General features: G+C 44.5%; 1 protein-coding gene across 3 annotated transcripts in view; it reads left to right on the top strand.

The window, feature by feature from the left end:
• Positions 1-21,122, top strand: part of MSH3 (mutS homolog 3) — a 252,919-nt gene that overhangs the window by 118,300 nt on the left and 113,497 nt on the right. For all 3 annotated transcript variants that reach the window (XM_073679269.1, XM_073679248.1, XM_073679259.1), the window contains one exon: positions 7,459-7,591. In XM_073679269.1, the coding sequence (XP_073535370.1) occupies positions 7,459-7,591 (133 nt within the window). The remainder of the gene's footprint in view (positions 1-7,458; positions 7,592-21,122) is intronic.

The following is a 21,122-nucleotide window of genomic DNA, read 5'->3' as shown; positions in this document are numbered from 1 at the left end:
TACTGTGTGTGGGGGCTGTGGGGTCATCGTACTGTGTGGAGGGGTCACTAGTGGGTCAGCATACTGTGCATGGGGTATATCATACTTTGGGATTGGAGGACACACAGGGGGCATAATACTGCGGAAGTGTGAGGGTCACCTTGAGGACATCATGTTGCTAATGGGAGGCTATGGGGAAATTATACTGTGTAGAGGAGCATCATACGGTTTGTTGGGGCTGTGGGGACATTGTACTTTGTGTAAGGGCTGTGGGGACATCATACTTTGCAGGTGATTGTGGGGACATAATACTGTGGGGGATCACTGTGGGTACTTTATTCTGTATGTGAGTGGCCACCGTGGAGACATCATACTATTTATGGTGGGCTTTGGGGACCATCATACTGTCTGGAGGGCTGTGGAGATAAACTGTGGAAGGGGTTATTGTGGGGTTTCATAATGTGTGGGGGGAATACTACTGTGGGGTGTGGGGCCACATAATGTGTGTGGAGGCATTGTGGCATCATTCTGTGTTAGATGCACTGTGGAAGCACCATACTTTGTCACCAGGGACAGACAGCCTGTTTCTTGGTGTTTGCCTCCATCGGTGTAGCAGAGAGTCTAGCTAACTGAGGGGCAAACACTCCAAAACAGGCAGTCTTTAGGTGAGTTTCTGGCTTTGCATTTATTCCTGGTGATGTTACAAGGTTACAAGCGTCCGACAGTGGCATATAGGGTAGCTACCTCTGGTACTTGCCAGAAAGTTTGTTTCATTCTGCAACATAATATACTAAGAAAGGTCAAATTCCACGTGAATGTAATACTGATCATTCCTTCTGGAAACTTTTCGTATATTGTAGACCACTAGGAACTAATGTCTAGGAATGAGATGGAAACCTATGAAAGAAGGAAGTACCAATACTGTTTAGGCATATACGCCCTAGAATACCATACAATTTAAAAAACCTCAGAAACGTACTCACAACTGAGTAATGAAAAAATAATATAATCTTTATGTACACTGTGTGCAGAATTATTAGGCAAGTTGTATTTTAGAGGATTATTTTTATTATTGATCAACAACTATGTTCTCAATCAACCCAAAAGACTCATAAATATCCAAGCGTAATATTTTTGGAAGTTTGAGTGTTTTTTTTTTTATATTTGGCTATCTTAGGAGGATATCTGTTTGTGCAGGTAACTATTACTGTGCAGAATTATGAGGCAACTTAATAAAAACCAAATATAATCCCATCTCCCTTGTTTATTTTCACCAGGTAAACCAATATCCGTGCACAAAATTTAGAAATAAACATTTCTGACATGCAAAAACAAAAAACAAAATAATTAGTGATCAATATAGCCACCTTTCTTTATGATGACACTCAACAGCCTTCCATCCATAGATTCTGTCAGTTGCTTGATCTGTTTTCGATCAACATTGCGTGCAGCAGCCACCACAGCCTCCTAGACACTGTTCCGAGAGGTGTACTGTTTTCCCTCCCTGTAGATCTCACATTTTATGATGGGGTTCTCTATGGGGTTCAGATCAGGTGAACAAGGGGGCCATGTCATTAATTTTTCTTCTTTTAGACCTTTACTGGCCAGCCACGCTGTGGAGTAGTTGGATGCATGTGATGAAGCATTGTCCTGCATGAAAATCATGTTTTTCTTGAGCGATACCGACTTCTTCCTTTACCACTGCTTGAAGAAGTTGTCTTCCAGAAACTGGCAGTAGGTCTAGGAGTTGAGCTTCACTCCATCCTCAAGCCGAAAAGGTCCTACAAGTTCATCTTTGATGATACCAGCCCATACCAGTACCCCACCTCCACCTTTCTGGCGTCTGAGTCGGAGTGGAGCTCTCTGCCCTTTACTGATCCAGCCTCTGCCCCATCCATCTGGCCCATCAAGAGTCATTCTCATTCATCAGTCCATAAAACCTTTGAAAAATCAGTCTTAAGACATTTCTTGGCCCATTCTTGACATTTTGTCTTATGTTTCTTGTTCAAAGGTGGTCGTTTTTCAGCCTTCCTTACGTTGGCCATGTCCCTGAGTATCGCACACCTTGTGCTTTTTGATACTCCAGTAACATTGCAGCTCTGAAATATGGCAAAACTGGTGGCGAATGGCATCTTGGCAGCTTCACGCTTGATTTTCCTCAATTCATGGGCAGTTATTTTGCGCCTTTTTTGGCCAACACGCTTCTTGCGACCCTGTTGGCTATTTGTCATGAAATGCTTGATTGTTCGGTGATCACGCTTCAAAAGTTTGGAAATTTTAAGACTGCTGCATCCCTCTGCAAGACACCTCACAATTTTGGACTTTTCAGAGCCCGTCAAATCTCTCTTCTGACCCATTTTGACAAAGGAAAGGAAGTTGCCCAATAATTAAGCACACCTTATATAGGGTGGCGATGTCATTAGTCAACACCCCTCCTCATTACAGAGATGCACATCACCAGATTTACTTAATTGGTAGTTGGCTCTCAAGCCTATGCAGCTTGGAGTAGGACAACATGTATAAAAAGTATCAAAGTGATCAAAATACTCATTTGCCTTATAATTCTGCACACAGTGTATATATTTATATTTTGTAATAAACACAAGGACATTTAAAATACATAAAAATGAGAGGGGGATGAGTATGTCCCATGTAGTTTATAAATAATTACTGCATTGCAAAGCCCAAGTATAATATAATGCACTAGATATACAGTACAGACCAAAAGTTTGCACACACCTTCTCATTTAAAGATTTTTCTGTATTTTCTTGACTATGAAAATTGTACATTCACACTGAAGGCATCAAAACTATGAATTAGCACATGTGGAATTATATACTTAACAAAAAAGTGTGAAACAACTGAAAATATGTCTTATATTCTAGGTTCTTCAAAGTAGCCACCTTTTGCTTTGATGACTGCTTTGCACACTCTTGGCATTCTCTTGATGAGCTTCAAGAGGTAGTCACCGGAAATGGTTTTCACTTCACAGGTGTGCCCTGTCAGGTTTAATAAGTGGGATTTCTTGCCTTATAAATGGGGTTGGGACCATCAGTTGTGTTGTGCAGAAGTCTGGTGGATACACAGCTGATAGTCCTACTGAATAGACTGTTAGAATTTGTATTATGGCAAGAAAAAGCAGCTAAGTAAAGAAAAACGAGTGGCCATCATTACTTTAAGAAATGAAGGTCAGTCAGTCCGAAAAATTGGGCAAACTTTGAAAGTGTCCCCATGTGAAGGAAAGTGCCCTGACTAAGAATATAGCAAACTGGCGAAAATGAAACGTTTCCCCCAAGCTCTGTGTAAAGTGATCTACTCCTCTATATCCACCAGAGCAGGGCTGTGGAGTCTGAGTCAGTGTCCATTTTGGTGGAGTCGGTATAAAATGGACCGACTCCAACTCCTAAAATATATAATAAAGTGGGGAATATTTTTTCATAAGAATTTGGGAAAGTTATGAAATGTCCTATAAATGTCTGTCCTAATCCTGATCTAAGGGTCTAGACTTTTAGCTGAGATAAATCTGAGCTACAGTAAATTTATGACTTGAACATGAGCCATGTATGAGGGAGTTTGAGTCGTGGAGTCGGTGTCATGTAAATTGAGGAGTCGGAGGTTTGGCTTACCGACTCCACAGTCCTGCACCAGAGTGTATTGTTTATTCATAGTGCGGTGCAGTGAAGGTGACATGTATTATATTTCTTTGCGTATCACTACATTTGCGTGGAGGAGAAAGATGTAAGGACGGACTTGGAAGAAAAGGATTAAGATACAAAAATGTATGTATGTATGTATGTTTGTATTTATGTATGTATGTAGGAACCTATAGCAGCCCTAGAAAAGTTGTATTTTGAGCTTTGCCCTGCCTAATTTGGATTATATTGTACTTCTAGTTGCAGTGGGTGTAACGTGTTGTCGGAGCAATATGTCCATTCAGGTTTAGATTTTATTTTTTACCAGGATATTTTTGCTTACTAGGACCTCTGTTGTGTCCTCACCTAAGTCCCACGGAAGATAAAATGTAGAATTTATACATAGACAGTGCTATGGAGAACATAATTACAAGGAAATTGTAAAATCTGACTCTTTTTTTTCTAGATTTGTCATTGACATCTTTCTGATTTCCTTGTTCAACATCTTGGTGAATCTGTTATTCCACAAGTCCTGAACAATCTAAAATGATTGGTATTTGGCATGGATACATCTTATAGCTGTGCTCATGTACATACCGTGGCAATATTTTATTTATTTATATATATACAGTACAGACCAAAAGTTTGGACACACCTTCTCATTTAAAGATTTTTCTGTATTTTCATGACTATGAAAATTGTACATTCACACTGAAGGCATCAAAACTATGAATTAACACATGTGGAATTATATACTTAACAAAAAAGTGTGAAACAACTGAAAATATGTCTTATATTCTAGGTTCTTCAAAGTAGCCACCTTTTGCTTTGATGACTGCTTTGCACACTCTTGGCATTCTCTTGATGAGCTTCAAGAGGTAGTCACCGGAAATGGTCTTCCAACAATCTTGAAGGAGTTCCCAGAGATGATTAGCACTTGTTGGCCCTTTTGCCTTCACTCTGCGGTCCAGCTCACCCCAAACCATCTCGATTGGGTTCAGGTCTGGTGACTGTGGAGGCCAGGTCATCTGGCGTAGCACCCCATCACTCTCCTTCTTGGTCAAATAGCCCTTACACAGCCTGGAGGTGTGTTTGGGGTCATTGTCCTGTTGAAAAATAAATGATGGTTCCACTAAACGCAAACCGGATGGAATAGCATGCCGCTGCAAGATGCTGTGGTAGCCATGCTGGTTCAGTATGCCTTCAATTTTGAATAAATCCCCAAAAGTGTCACCAGCAAAGCACCATCACACCTCTTCCTCTATGCTTCACGGTGGGAACCAGGCATGTAGAGTCCATCCGTTCACCTTTTCTGCGTCGCACAAAGACACGGTGGTTGTAACCAAAGATCTCAAATTTGGACTCATCAGACCAAAGCACAGATTTCCACTGGTCTAATGTCCATTCCTTGTGTTCTTTAGCCCAAACAAGTCTCTTCTGCTTGTTGCCTGTCCTTAGCAGTGGTTTCCTAGCAGCTATTTTACCATGAAGGCCTGCTGCACAAAGTCTCCTCTTAACAGTTGTTGTAGAGATGTCTGCTGCTTGAACTCTGTGTGGCATTGACCTGGTCTCTAATCTGAGCTGCTGTTAACCTGCCATTTCTGAGGCTGGTGACTCTGATAAACTTATCCTTAGAAGCAGAGGTAACTCTTGGTCTTCCTTTCCTGGGATGGTCCTCATGTGAGCCAGTTTCTTTGTAGCGCTTGATGGTTTTTGCAGCTGCACTTTGGGACACTTTCAAAGTTTGCCCAATTTTTCGCACTGACTGACCTTCATTTCTTAAAGTAATGATGGCCACTCGTTTTTCTTTACTTAGCTGCTTTTTTCTTGCCATAATACAAATTCTAACAGTCTGTTCAGTAGGACTATCAGCTGTGTATCCACCTGACTTCTGCACAACACAACTGATGGTCCCAACCCCATTTGTAAGGCAAGAAATCCCACTCATTAAACCTGACAGGGCACACCTGTGAAGTGAAAACCATTTCCGGTGACTACCTCTTGAAGGTCATCAAGAGAATACCAAGAGTGTGCAAAGCAGTCATCAAAGCAAAAGGTGGCTACTTTGAAGAACCTAGAATATAAGACATATTTTCAGTTGTTTCACACTTTTTTGTTAAGTATATAATTCCACGTGTTAATTCATAGTTTTGATGCCTTCAGTGTGAATGTTCAATTTTCATAGTCATGAAAATACAGAAAAATCTTTAAATGAGAAGGTGTGTCCAAACTTTTGGTCTGTACTGTATATGTAATATGATTCTAGCCGATAAATAAATTAGGTGCAATAAGTAGGACATTTAGTAAATGGTAAAATACCACAATTCATATATTAGTCCAAAATATAGAGAATGCAATGTATTGCATCTGTTACTATATTGCAAAACCCAAAATATAATATGATGCACTATATAACACTAACCAGTCAATTAATTAGGTGAAATAAATAAGATGTGTAATAAAAGGTACACTGCCATAATTCACATGTTCATACAGAGCATGAAAAGTGCAGTGATTATATATAAGCAATTCAACAAGAGAACATATGGAATAGGGACATACCACAACCCTCTCACACCACCCCAACGCCGTTTTGCTCCTGCTTCATCAGGGAGTGTGGTTTGGGGGGATGTGGATAGTATATATAGCATATAAGTCAGGTGCTGCAGATTACAAATGAGGAACGCTTAAATATCGGGCGCCGCTAACCGCGCTTCGCAACCGTGACCCTAGTGGAGTGGAGGGGACGGGTACGCGTCACAGAATGGTAGGACTTCTGGTTTTTTTTTTATTTTTTAGGAATGAGATGGACCTTGTACTTTTGCTTGGTCATAATGTTACCTTGTAGAACTGATATTCAATCAATTACCTGATATGTTCTGCAAAGTGAATCAAGTGACCTTATGGTTTAGCACAGTGTTTACCAAACTTCAGTCCTCACGGCCCCCAACAGATGATGCTTCCAGAATTTCCTCAGTATTTCACAGGTGATGGAATTATCATCAAGACATCAGAACCTGTGTAATATTAAGGAAATCCTGAAAACATGATCTGTTGGTGGCCTTGAGGACTGAAGTTTGTGAAAATTGGTTTAGCAGAAACCTAATGTAAATGTCAGGAGAAAAACAGATGGAAAGATGTACAAATGTGCTGGCAATCGAGATAAGCTGATTGTTTCGGACAGCTCTGGTCCATGATCCAGGTCAGTGCTCTCTGGCTGTGGGCAGGAGCTTTTGCGAATTTCCGTACCCTCTGGGATCCCAGGCTTGCTTTTTGATTAGCCGGGCTGGTGAGACATCATCTGTGCACAGCTGGCGAATCAAACGCCGCACTGGGGAACATGAAAGCTTAGGAAATTCATGCAAATCCTGCCCTTGACCAGAGATCACTGACCTGGACTGGAATTGAGCGAAGAAATCCACTGTCTACACAGAATCCACAAATAACAGGTGATGTCACAGCTGTCCTGCTCCCCTGCCTTCACAATCACCTTTGCTCACGCTCATTAGATACTTGAATACAAAAGATAGGGTCGAGGTTTGACCGTTGTTGGTATGTACATATGTTGTTTCCTGAAACAACAGAGTCAGAGGCCAGTGTGAAAATTGCGAATCAAACGCCGCTCCAGAGAACCTGAAAGCTCAAGTAATTTGCGACCAGAGAGCAGTGACCTGGAACCTGGTCTAGGGTTATGCAAAGCAATCTGCTCATTTCTAGCTTATAATTAATAAAAATGCTCACAAATGTGTTCCTATGGGAACAGAACCCAAATATGAAATATGTATAAAATCAAATTTTACTTTATAATATACTCATTTTAATAAATGCTTGCAATTATTCCCCCAGTGAAATAAATGCTCGGCTTGATGCAGTGTCTGAGATCCTGTCATCTGACAGCAGTGTTTTCAGCCAGATTCGTGGTTATCTCTGTAAGCTGCCTGACCTGGACAGAGGAATTTCCAGCATTTATCACAAAAAGGTAAGGCGCTCACCTCTCATGACATTGGGAAAATTGGGACACGTGGTGTTCTGCCTATGGAGCCCCCCTCAGGACCATGTGAAGGAAAGTGCCCTGGCTAAGAATATAGCAAACTGGCGAAAATGAAACGTTTCCCCCAAGCTCTGTGTAAAGTGATCTACTCCTCTATATCCACCAGAGCAGGGCTGTGGAGTCGGAGTCCGTGTCCATTTTGGTGGAGTCGGTATAAAATGGACCGACTCCAACTCCTAAAATATATAATAAATTGGGTACAGTAATTCAATGCAGTTTGTGGGGAATATTTTTTCATAAGAATTTGGGAAAGTTATGAAATGTCCTATAAATGTCTGTCCTAATCCTGATCTAAGGGTCTAGACATTTAGCTGAGATAAATCTGAGCTACAGTAAATTTATGACTTGAACATGAGCCATGTATGAGGGAGTTTGAGTCGTGGAGTCGGTGTCCTGTAAATTGAGGAGTCGGAGGTTTGGCTTACCGACTCCACAGTCCTGCCCCAGAGTGTATTGTTTATTCATAGTGCGGTGCAGTGAAGGTGACATGTATTATATTTCTTTGCGTATCACTACATTTGCGTGGAGGAGAAAGATGTAAGGACGGACTTGGAAGAAAAGGATTAAGATACAAAAATGTATGTATGTATGTATGTATGTTTGTATTTATGTATGTATGTATGTAGGAACCCATAGCAGCCCTAGAAAAGTTGTATTTTGAGCTTTGCCCTGCCTAATTTGGATTATATTGTACTTCTAGTTGCAGTGGGTGTAACGTGTTGTCGGAGCAATATGTCCATTCAGGTTTAGATTTTATTTTTTACCAGGATATTTTTGCTTACTAGGACCTCTGTTGTGTCCTCACCTAATTCCCACGGAAGATAAAATGTAGAATTTATACATAGACAGTGCTATGGAGAACATAATAATTACAAGGAAATTGTAAAATCTGACTCTTTTTTTTCTAGATTTGTCATTGACATCTTTCTGATTTCCTTGTTCAACATCTTGGTGAATCTGTTATTCCACAAGTCCTGAACAATCTAAAATGATTGGTATTTGGCATGGATACATCTTATAGCTGTGCTCATGTACATACCGTGGCAATATTTTATTTATTTATATATATACAGTACAGACCAAAAGTTTGGACACACCTCATTTAAAGATTTTTCTGTATTTTCATGACTATGAAAATTGTACATTCACACTGAAGGCATCAAAACTATGAATTAACACATGTTGAATTATATACTTAACAAAAAAGTGTGAAACAACTGAAAATATGTCTTTCTGGGCCCGGCTGTTGTATACTGACTTTTCTGACCTAAAGGATTTCACACGGCGGATGCAGATTGCTTCATCGGTTCTCAGACATCAAAGAAGCGAAAGTCTGAATTTCCGAGTACGTGTTCTGTTAAGCGCTGCTATAAGAGTAGCGCGTAAGTCTATATTTTAGCCGGATATCTTTAAAGATATCGGGATTAAAAGTTTAGCGCAGAAAATGAACTCAGGTTTAAGCATTTCCCTGTAAGAGGCCATCATGTCTGTTATAAAGGCAGACAACATGGCATTTCCCAAATTCTAGCCATTCGGGAATAGATATTTACACTACAGTCAGTACACCAGTGTCATCAAGTCTAACAGATCGATGTAATAATGTATGAAATTCATATTTCATATATTTACCATCCACCGCTGCGATCTATCAGAGGCGGCTGCTTTCCAAGTCAGGGAGCGCAGTTCTTGCAAGCTCCTCTCTGATGCTGGTCAGATCACTGGATCCATGAAGCTTCAAGTCCCCCTGCGCTCCTCCAATGCTGCAGAGCCTGAGCTGCCTGTGTGCAGCATCGGAGAGCGCACAATGTGGACCAGCGGTGCACCCTTTCCACTGGTCTGGACTGTCAATCATCAAGAATTCACCACCCCTGGCAATAATAAAAGCCAGGATGGAGGAGAGTGAAGAGCTATGGAAAACTCATAGAAGAGTATAGAACTATGGAAAACTCTTCTAGTATAGAACTATGGAAAACTCATAGAAGAGTATAGAACTATGGAAAACTCATAATGATACAGCTCTTTTAAAGAAAAAAAAATGATTGCACTAAATTCAATAATGATTGATTGTATCTGTTCAGACAAAAAATCCAAACTCAACCTTCCACTGAGAACGCTGACCACTGTCAACCAGCTTTTTAGGAATATTTGCACTCAATCAGTGGTCATTTCAGCCACTTTCATTGTAATGTGTATGGCCGGCTGTATCTCGCGTAATTTAGCAGTAGAGATGTTTCGACAAGCCACTTATGATTCAACCAGAGAATGATAAATGAGATTATTCTTTATTAGACTCATCATATGCTTTACAATTGTCTCTGGGGGGATTATATGTGTAGGTGTTTATTATCACATTCATACAATGTTCTGCGTTTATTGAATCCAGATGAGGTTGGCTGTTTATTTACATACGTCAGAATAATATTCTATTATAGTAATGATCGCCATCTATATAATACTCCCAGTTCATGCGACTTGACTAATTGGGAAGTGACTTGTGATATTCTCATTGTATGCATAATTCTCCCCTTTAGTTTATTGTCAGAACATTTTGATATAAATGTAATAATTTATATGCATTGGTTTTCTGTGTTACTTTCTGAAACTGACTTTATACTTAAAAGTGTTTTCCAGTTCCCCAGGCGCAGTTTATTAAATAAATAAATAAATAACCTGTTCTTTACTCACCCTCCCCAGGTCCAATGTCGAGTTTCCGCCACGGCTCCCGGTGCCTGTCACTGTCTGCAGCACTGTTGTCACCTTTCCAGCATCGAAGCCAATAACTTAGCTCAGCTTCGCTGCCCGATTTCATGGCACGAGCCGCTCATTGCCGCTGAACAAATTGATTGGATGCAGCGCTGTCAACGTGATGTCAACACTGCAGACAATAACCGACACCGGAAGCAGCGGCTGAGACTCAGTGCTGAGCACTGGGAGGGTGCTTTAATTCTAAATTACAGGTTGATGTTTTATAGAAGAAAAGCTTGTGTAATCTTCATTTCATGGATTTAAAGGGGTTTACCAATTTATCTATTGTGGACATGATATAATGGCACTTACTAATATATAAGTATTAAAGGTTCTCTTCCTTCCTCACAGACTGCATAGCCATCCTGTTCTCAAAATGGCTGCTGGTGGAGCAGCATGTGACCAGCCCTCTTAATCACTCCTCCAATTGAAAATAGCTTTCACATCTGCAGGGGTTTTTAATTGGAGGAGTGATTAAGAGGGCTGGTCACATGCTGCTCCACCAGCAGCCATTTTGAGAACAGGATGGCTATGCAGTCTGTGAGGAAGGAAGAGAACCTTTAATACTTGATATAATGACACTTACTAATATATATGTCCACAACACTTCTGGTAAAATAAACATAATGTGGCTGACCCTTTTCAAGTGTCTTCACTTCCGCAGTAAATCTCTGTGAGAATACAATTTCTATAGTGCAATTGACAAGGCTGTATGCGGGTCCTATGAGAGAATGTAGACAGCATAATGGGGGTCCTGTGAGAGAATGTAGACAGCATAATGGTGGTCCTATGAGAGAATGTAGACAGCATAATGGGGGTCCTGTGAGAGAATGTAGACAGCATAATGGTGGTCCTATGAGAGAATGTAGACAGCATAATGGGGGTCCTGTGAGAGAATGTAGACAGCATAATGGGGGTCCTGTGAGAGAATGCAGCCAGCATAATGGGGGACCTATGAGAGAATATAGATAGCATAATGGCGGTCCTGTGAGAGAATGCAGACAGCATAATGGGGGTCCTGTGAGAGAATGCAGACAGCATAATGGGGGTCCTATGAGAGAATATAGACAGCATAATGGCGGTCCTGTGAGAGAATGCAGACAGCATAATGGGGGTCCTATGAGAGAATATAGACAGCATAATGGTGGTCCTGTGAGAGAATGTAGACAGCATAATGGTGGTCCTGTGAGAGAATGTAGACTGCATAATGGGGGTCCTGTGAGAGAATGTAGACAGCATAATGGGGGTCCTGTGAGAGAATGCAGACAGCATAATGGCGGTCCTGTGAGAGAATGTAGACAGCATAATGGTGGTCCTGTGAGAGAATGTAGACAGCATAATGGTGGTCCTGTGAGAGAATGTAGACAGCATAATGGTGGTCCTGTGAGAGAATGTAGACAGCATAATGGTGGTCCTGTGAGAGAATGTAGACACCATACTGGGGGTCCTGTGAGAAAATGTAGACACCATACTGGGGGTCCTGTGAGAGAATGTAGACCGCATAATAGGGGTCCTGTGAGAGAATGTAGACACCATACTGCGGGTCCTATGAGAGAATGTAGACAGCATAATGGGGGTCCTGTGAGAGAATGTAGACAGCATAATGGGGGTCCTGTGAGAGAATGTAGACCGCATAATGGTGGTCCTGTGAGAGAATGTAGACACCATACTGGGGGTCCTGTGAGAAAATGTAGACACCATACTGGGGGTCCTGTGAGAGAATGTAGACCGCATAATAGGGGTCCTGTGAGAGAATGTAGACACCATACTGCGGGTCCTATGAGAGAATGTAGACAGCATAATGGGGGTCCTGTGAGAGAATGTAGACACCATACTGGGGGTCCTGTGAGAGAATGTAGACCGCATAATAGGGGTCCTGTGAGAGAATGTAGACACCATACTGCGGGTCCTATGAGAGAATGTAGACAGCATAATGGGGGTCCTGTGAGAGAATGTAGACAGCATAATGGGGGTCCTGTGAGAGAATGCAGCCAGCATAATGGGGGACCTATGAGAGAATATAGATAGCATAATGGCGGTCCTGTGAGAGAATGCAGACAGCATAATGGGGGTCCTGTGAGAGAATGCAGACAGCATAATGGGGGACCTATGAGAGAATATAGATAGCATAATGGCGGTCCTGTGAGAGAATGCAGACAGCATAATGGGGGTCCTGTGAGAGAATGCAGACAGCATAATGGGGGTCCTATGAGAGAATATAGACAGCATAATGGCGGTCCTGTGAGAGAATGCAGACAGCATAATGGGGGTCCTATGAGAGAATATAGACAGCATAATGGCGGTCCTGTGAGAGAATGCAGACAGCATAATGGGGGTCCTATGAGAGAATATAGACAGCATAATGGTGGTCCTGTGAGAGAATGTAGACCGCGTAATGGGGGTCCTGTGAGAGAATGCAGACAGCATAATGGGGGTCCTGTGAGAGAATGCAGACAGCATAATGGAGGTCCTATGAGAGAATGTAGACAGCATAATGGCGGTCCTGTGAGAGAATGCACACAGCATAATGGGGGTCCTGTGAGAGAATGTAGACAGCATAATGGCGGTCCTGTGAGAGAATGTAGACAGCATAATGGGGGTCCTGTGAGAGAATGTAGACAGCATAATGGGGGTCCTGTGAGAGAATGTAGACAGCATAATGGGGGTCCTGTGAGAGAATGTAGACAGCATAATGGGGGTCCTGTGAGAGAATGTAGACAGCATAATGGGGGTCCTGTGAGAGAATGTAGACAGCATAATGGGGGTCCTGTGAGAGAATGTAGACAGCATAATGGGGGTCCTGTGAGAGAATGTAGACAGCATAATGGGGTTCCTGTGAGAGAATGCAGACAGCATAATGGTGGTCCTGTGAGAGAATGCAGACAGCATAATGGGGGTCCTGTGAGAGAATGTAGACAGCATAATGGGGGTCCTGTGAGAGAATGTAGACAGCATAATGGGGGTCCTGTGAGAGAATGTAGACAGCATAATGGGGGTCCTGTTAGAGAATGCAGACAGCATAATGGGGGTCCTATGAGAGAATATAGACAGCATAATGGCGGTCCTGTGAGAGAATGTAGACAGCATAATGGGGGTCCTATGAGAGAATATAGACAGCATAATGGCGTTCCTGTGAGAGAATGTAGACAGCATAATGGGGGTCCTATGAGAGAATATAGACAGCATAATGGCGGTCCTGTGAGAGAATGTAGACAGCATAATGGTGGTCCTGTGAGAGAATGTAGACAGCATAATGGTGGTCCTGTGAGAGAATGTAGACAGCATAATGGCGGTCCTGTGAGAGAATGTAGACAGCATAATGGGGGTCCTGTGAGAGAATGTAGACAGCATAATGGGGGTCCTGTGAGAGAATGTAGACAGCATAATAGGGGTCCTGTGAGAGAATATAGACAGCATAATGGCGTTCCTGTGAGAGAATGTAGACCGCATAATGGGGGTCCTATGAGAGAATATAGACAGCATAATGGCGGTCCTGTGAGAGAATGTAGACAGCATAATGGTGGTCCTGTGAGAGAATGTAGACAGCATAATGGTGGTCCTGTGAGAGAATGTAGACAGCATAATGGCGGTCCTGTGAGAGAATGTAGACAGCATAATGGGGGTCCTGTGAGAGAATGTAGACAGCATAATGGGGGTCCTGTGAGAGAATGTAGACAGCATAATAGGGGTCCTGTGAGAGAATATAGACAGCATAATGGGGGTCCTGTGAGAGAATGTAGACCGCATAATGGGGGTCCTGTGAGAGAATGTAGACAGCATAATGGGGGTCCTGTGAGAGAATGTAGACAGCATAATGAGGGTCCTGTGAGAGAATGTAGACAGCGTAATGGGGGTCCTGTGAGAGAATGTAGACAGCATAATGGGGGTCCTGTGAGAGAATGTAGACAGCATAATGGGGGTCCTGTGAGAGAATGTTGACAACATAAACGAGGTCCCGTTAGAGAATGTAGATAACATAAAGGGGGTCTTCAGTTATGAGCTAGAAAGGAAAGTAGCTGTATAAGAATGTCTTCCGCTCTGGGGGACTCGGTCTATCCATGTGATATGTTGTTGGCCGCTCACCTCATCTCCCCGGCATCCCCACGCTGAAGACACAACACATCTTTTTCTCTCTTACTTTTTTTTATATCTGTGTTATATCATGCCACTATGTTATTAATGTGCATTATGATTAGCACAGGCTTATTTTAGACCAAACCAACTGTGGGGTGTAAGATTGGAAAACATAGTTTAACGGGTTGTCCGTGCATTAAATCTAGATGACGGGTAGGTGGGAGTCTGACCTCAGGCACCAACAAACAACTTTTATTAGTTCCAGCTGCGGCTGGATGTTGATATTGAACGGAGCTGATCACTACCAAGCACTTATCAGTGAGGGTGCCAGATCCCCACTAATATAATATTGATGAACATTAATGTTAGGTTCCCAGACAGCCCCTTTAAATCCAGCTGAAAATGGAACGAATCAGCAAGAAATTAACTTGTGCTCTTTGCAGGTTTTCTATAAGACAGTTAGCTTTAGGAACATGCAGAAAATCCTGCAGACTGCAAAACAGTCTGGGCAAATGTATTAAGGTTGCATTTATAAGAAAAGAAAACAACATTTATGTATATAAATATGTGTAGTTTGATCTGTGGTATACTTTTTTTCCTTACTGTTGTAGCTGTATTTCCATGTAATACCTACAGATTTTTTACCTCTATAAATTATCAAAAGGTGCAAAGGTCTCAATTGATTTTCCCACCCGACACTCGTGACATCCACAAATCATTTTTATTCCGCATAGCACTGATTATAATTGTTTCTAGAGGGTTTGGATTCTCTATTTCAGGTTTGCTTGTCAAACACTCAGAGACAGTGATGAAAGAAAATATGAGTTCTCCCCTATCCTGCAATGAGGCCTTGTTCCTTTTGTGTGTATATATTTTTAGTAATTGCACTCTCTCTCTGGCTCTGTGTTGTACAGGTGCTTCTCACTAAATTAGAATATCATCAAAAAGTTAATTTATTTCTGTTCTTCAATACAAAAAGTGAAACTCCTATATTATAGAGTCATTACAACCAGAGTGATCTATTTCAAGTGTTTTTCTGTTAATGTTAATGTTGATGATTATGGTTTACAGCCAATGAAAACACAAAAGTCATTATCTCTTTAAATTAGAATAATTAACAAAAAACACCTGAAAAGGCTTCCTAAGCATTTAAAAAGGTCCCTTAGTCTGTTTCAGTAGGCTCCACAATCATGGGGAAGACTGCTGACTTGACAGATGTCCAGAAGGCATTCATTGACATACTCCACAAGGAGGGTAAGCCACCAAAGGTCATTGCTAAAGAGGCTGGCTGTTCACAGAGTGCTGTATTCAAGCATATTAATGGAAAGTTGAGTGCAAGGAAAAAGTGTGGTAGAAAAAGGTGCACAAGCAACTGGGATAACCGCAGCCTTGAAAAGATTAAGATAAGGCCATTGAAACATTTGGGGGAGATTCACAAGGAGTGGACTGCTGCTGGAGTCATTGCTTCAAGAGCCACCACACACAGACGTATCCAGGACATGGGCTACAAGTGTCCCATTCCTTTTTCAAGCCACTCATGACCTATAGACAATGCCAGAAGCGTCTTACCTGGGCCAAGGGGAAAAAGACCTGGACTTTTGCTCAGTGGTCCAAGGTGTTGTTTTCAGATGAAAGTAAATTTTGCATTTCATTTGGAAATCAAGGTCCCAGAGTCTGGAGGAAGAGTGGAGAGGCCACAATCCAAGCTGCTTGAGGTCTAGTGTGAGGTTTCCACAATCAGTGATGGTTTGGAGAGCCATGTCATCTGCTGGTGTAGGTTCACTGTGTTTTATCAAGATCAAAGCCAGCGCGGCCATCTACCAGGAAATTTTAGAGCACTTCATGCTTCCTTCTGCCAACAAGCTTTTTGGAGATGGAAATTTCATTCTCCAGCAGGACTTGGCATCTGTCCACACTGCCCAAAGTACCAATACCTGGTTTAAAAACAACAGTATCACTGTGCTTGATTGGCCAGCAAACTCGCCTGGCCTTAACCCCATAGAGAATCTATGAGGTATTGTCAAGAGGAAGATGACACCAGACCCAACAATGCAAATGAGGTGAAGGGTGCTATCAAAGTAACCTGGGCTTCCATAACACTCGGCAGTGCCACAGGCTGATCGCCTCCATACCACGCCGCATTGATGCAGTAATTGATGCAAAAGGAGCCCCGACCAAGTATGGAGTGCATTTACTGAACATACATTTCAGTAGGCCAACATTTCGGATTTTAAAAACATTTTTCAAGCTGTTGTTATAAAGTATTCTAATTTACTGAGATAATGACTTTTGTATTTTCATTGGCTGTAAGCCATAATCATCAACATTAACAGAAATAAACACTTGAAATAGATCACTCTGTAATGACTTTATACAGTATGAGTTTTACTTTTTGTATGGAAGAACTGAAATAAATTAACTTTTTGATATTCTAATTTAGTGAGAAGCACTTGTATATATGTATGTACGTGTGTGCATATATTGTGGTTATTGGTTGGGTGAAGCCATTTATTGTCAAACTATTGTGTTTTCTCTTTTTAAATCTTTATGACAACCAAAAACATCCAAATGACCCTCATCAAAAGTTCACATACCCCAGTTCTTATTAGCCGGGAATTCATCCGTCTCAGACTGCGTTGGGGATTCAACATGGTGGGACCGGCTCATTCCTGAGTCACGAGGTACGCCTGCTTTCTGAAATAATTACCAGAACAAGCTAAAGTCCCACCCTATTATCACTGGGTGTAACAGGTCCTTAACTACTCCCACTTCATGGGACTCGGCGACGCAGTCAGTTTTTATAGTCACTCTGGCAACAGGGTAGTCTTTGGCATCCCCGTGAATACAGCGGACACTCACGTTTTTCCCGGGGATCAACTGGTGGGGGACTGTGGCCCTTATCAGAGTCACCAAACTCCCAGACTCTAGGAGTCCTGCCACCAGTACCCCATTAACAGTCACGGGACATGACTGTGGCCCCTCACCAGGCTGATAGTCCACAGTGCAGGCAAGGTGGGAATAGTAGGAACAGCGCCGTCCCAGGCTACAGTCCATTTGTTCAGAGGGCAGCTACATGACCGGGGCCGTGACACCTCCAACAAATAATTTCTCCCGCAGGAACGTTGGGCACCACCTCCCCCGCCCCTTTGGACCTTGGACGCCCAGCCCCTTTTCGGGCCTCTGCCCCCTGGTGAGCTCCCCAGTATGGAGTGGGCTGCCTTCCCAAGGAACCCTCGGCCCCCTGGTAACTCTCAGCCAGTCCGACCAGTTAATCAGCGTCCCGGGGATCACAGACTCAATCAGTCAGACTCTAACCTCTACAACATTATTATTCTTCTTCTTATTATTATTAATAATAATAAATATTTATATAGCGCCATTAGGTTCCATGGCGCTTTACAAGTGTAGGGGCAGACAGGGACACGAACATGAAACATCAAACGAGGCGCACTGGTACAGTAGGGCAGGGGGTCCTGTCCACGAAGGCTCACAGTCTATAGGGGGTGGGTGGGGAGACAGGAGGAAGGGGAGAGGAGAGGGTGAGATGGTGTAGCGGATGGGTCTCAGTGTGGGCTGTAGGCCTGAAGGAAGAGGTGGGTCTTTAGGTTTTTCTTGAAGGTTCCCAGGGTAGGGGAGTGTCGGATGTGATGGGGGAGAGAGTTCCAGAGTATGGCGGATGCACGAGAGAAGTCTTGTAGGCGGTTGTGGGAGGAGGAAATGAGAGCGGAGAAGAGAAGAAGTTCTTGAGAGGAGCAAAGATCGCGCGGGGGGACATATCTGGAAACCAGGTCGGAGATGTAGGGAGGGGACAGGTTATGTATGGCCTTGTATGTTAGGGTTAGGGTTTTGAACCTTGATCTCAGGCCAATGGGGAGCCAGTGAAGGGCTTGGCAGAGGGGGGAGGCAGGGGGTGAAACGGGGAGATAGGTGGATCAGTCGGGCAGCGGAATTGAGGATGGTGCGGAGAGGTGCGAGGGAGGAAGCGGGGAGGCCAGTGAGAAGGGGGTTGCAGTAGTCGAGACGGGAGATGATTAGGGCGTGTATAATCTTTTTTGCCAAGTCCTGGTGAAGGAATGAGCGGATTCGGGCAATGTTCCTCAGTTGGAGTCGGCAGGCGGTGGCGAGGGCTTCGATGTGGGGCTTGAAGGAGAGGGAGGAGTCGAGGATTACCCCGAGGCACTTTGCGTGGGCGACGGGTGAGAGGGTGCAGTCGTTGATTGTGATGGATAAGTTGTGGAGCTGGGGAGAGCGGTTGGGGGGGAAGACGATTATCTCGGTCTTGTCCATGTTGAGTTTGAGAAATCGGGCGGAGAAGGATGAGATGGCGGATAGGCATTGGGGAATTTTGGATAGTAGGGCGGAAATGTCGGGGCCAGACAGGTAGAGCTGGGTGTCGTCAGCGTAGAGGTGGTATTGGAGGCCGTGTGATTCGATGAGTTTCCCCAGGCCGAGGGTGTATGCGGAGAAGAGCAGTGGTCCCAGGACTGAGCCTTGGGGAACTCCAACAGAAAGGGAGTGGGGCGAGGATGAGCTGTGGGAGTGGGTGACGCTGAAAGTCCAGTCCGTTAGGTAGGAGGAGATCCATGAGAGGGCTAGGTCAGTGATGCCAAGGGATTCTAGGATGTGGAGTAGGAGGGGGTGGTCGACTGTGTCGAAGGCGGCGGAGAGGTCGAGAAGAAGGAGGACGGAGTAGTGTCGCTTGCTCTTTGCGGTCAGTAGGTCGTTGGTGACTTTAGTTAGGGCTGTTTCGGTGGAGTGGTGGGGTCGGATTGACGATGGTCGAAGAGGAAGGAGGAGGAGAGGTGGGAGGACAGCTTGGCATGAATGTGCTGTTCAAGTAATTTTGAGGCAAAAGAGAGGAGAGATATCGGGCGGTAGTTGGAGACTATTGCAGGGTCAAGGGAGGGTTTTTTGAGGATGGGTGTGATTGTGGCATGCTTGAAGGATGATGGGAAAGTGCCAGATTTAAGTGATAGGTTGAAAAGATGGGTTAGGGCGGGGATGAGGACAGTGATGAGGTTAGGGATGAGGTGGGAGGGGAGGGGGTCGAGGGCACAGGTGGTGAGGTGTGAGTGAGCTAGCAGAGAGGAGAGGAGGTCTTCTGTCATGGGGGAGAAACTACATTTGGGTGAGGGGGGTTGGGCGGTGGGGGTGGGGGGCCGGGCGGCTTGTAGATCGAAGATTTGTCTGACTTTGTCAATCTTGTCTTTGAAGAAGGTGGCGAAGTCGTCGGCTGAGATGAGGGACGAGGGGGTGGTGCAGGGGGACGGAGTAGAGAGTTGAAGGTACTGAAAAGTTGCTTGGGGTTGCGGGATAGGGCGGTTATTAGGGAAGAGAAGTAGTCTTGTTTTGCATTCTTGAGAGCAGTCTTGAAGGCGGTGAGGGACTGTTTGAACAGGGTGAGGTGTTCAGCGGAGTGGGATTTTTTCCATTTCCACTAAGCCACTCTAGACGTCTGCCGAAGCTTTTTCGTGAGGGGCGTTAGCCAGGGTTGTCTGTGTGCACGGGTTGTGACGTGTGAGAGCGGGGCAGCTTGGTCGAGGGCTGTGGTGAGGGTGGTGTTGTAGAGGGTGGCAGCGGCGTCGGCGTCCTGAGAAGAAGCTAGGCCGGAGAGAGGGAGGAGGGACTCGGAGAGTGAGTGGAAGTCGATGAGTTTGAGGTTTCTACGGGGGTGGGGGAGTGTGCGGGGAGGGGTGATCAGAGGGGGGGGGGAGAGGGAGGAGAAGGTCAGTAGGTTGTGGTCCGATAGGGGGAGAGGTGAGTTTTCGAGGTCAGCGAGGGAACAGAGGCGGGTGAAGACAAGGTCCAGTATGTGACCGTCTGTGTGTGTGGCGGATGAGGTCCATTGGGAGAGACCGAGGGAGGAGGTTAGGGATAGGTGTCTAGAGGCGGCGGTACAGTGGGTGTCAACGGGGATATTGAAGTCACCCATGATGATGGTGGGGATGTCAGAGGAGAGGAGGTGGAGGAGCCAGGTTGTGAAGTGGTCAAAGAAAGAGGAGGGGGATCCTGGGGGACGGTAGATAACTGCCAGTTGCAGGTTGCAAGGGGAGAAGATGCGCACGGAATGTGCCTCGAAGGAGGGGAGGGGGTAGGAGGGGGGCGGCGTAATCGGGATGAAGGAGCACGTGTTGGCCAGGAGTAGGCCGACTCCTCCGCCGCGGGTGTTGTTGGGGCGGTCCGGGGAGGTTGTGTCAGAGGGGGTGAGCCAGGTTTCCGTGATGCCGAGGAAGGAGAGTTTTTTGAAGATGAAGAGGTCGTGGATGTATGGAAGTTTATTGCAGACCGAGCGGGCGTTCCAGAGGGCGCCCGGAAGGGAGACTGGGGAAGCAGGGGCGGGAGGTATGGGTCTGAGGTTGTTGAGGTTACGGGGGTTGGTTATATGTCGTGGGAGTGGGGGGGTGGTGTGATGGGGTGGGCCAGGATTAGGGGAGATGTCACCCGCAATTAGGAGGAGCAGGGAGAGGGTGAGAAGGTGCGGGCAGGAGAGCTTGCGTGGCAGGCATGTTTGTTTGGAGATGGAGGGTTGAAAGTGGAGGAACAGTTCAGAGGAGAGGGTGAGGTGAGTAGGTAGGATGGAGGGAGAGATGAGCATTTCATTACTGGGAGGAGTGATGAGTGGGGGTAGTAGGAAGTGGAG

Source organism: Phyllobates terribilis, unplaced genomic scaffold, assembly GCF_046119375.1.
Source record: "Phyllobates terribilis strain yellow unplaced genomic scaffold, ASM4611937v1 Scaffold_1__5_contigs__length_1240528914, whole genome shotgun sequence".
In the NCBI taxonomy this organism is placed as follows: Eukaryota; Metazoa; Chordata; class Amphibia; order Anura; family Dendrobatidae; genus Phyllobates; species Phyllobates terribilis.
The sequence above is the reverse complement of the archived record's forward strand: the minus strand, read 5'-3'. Positions and strand labels throughout refer to the sequence as shown.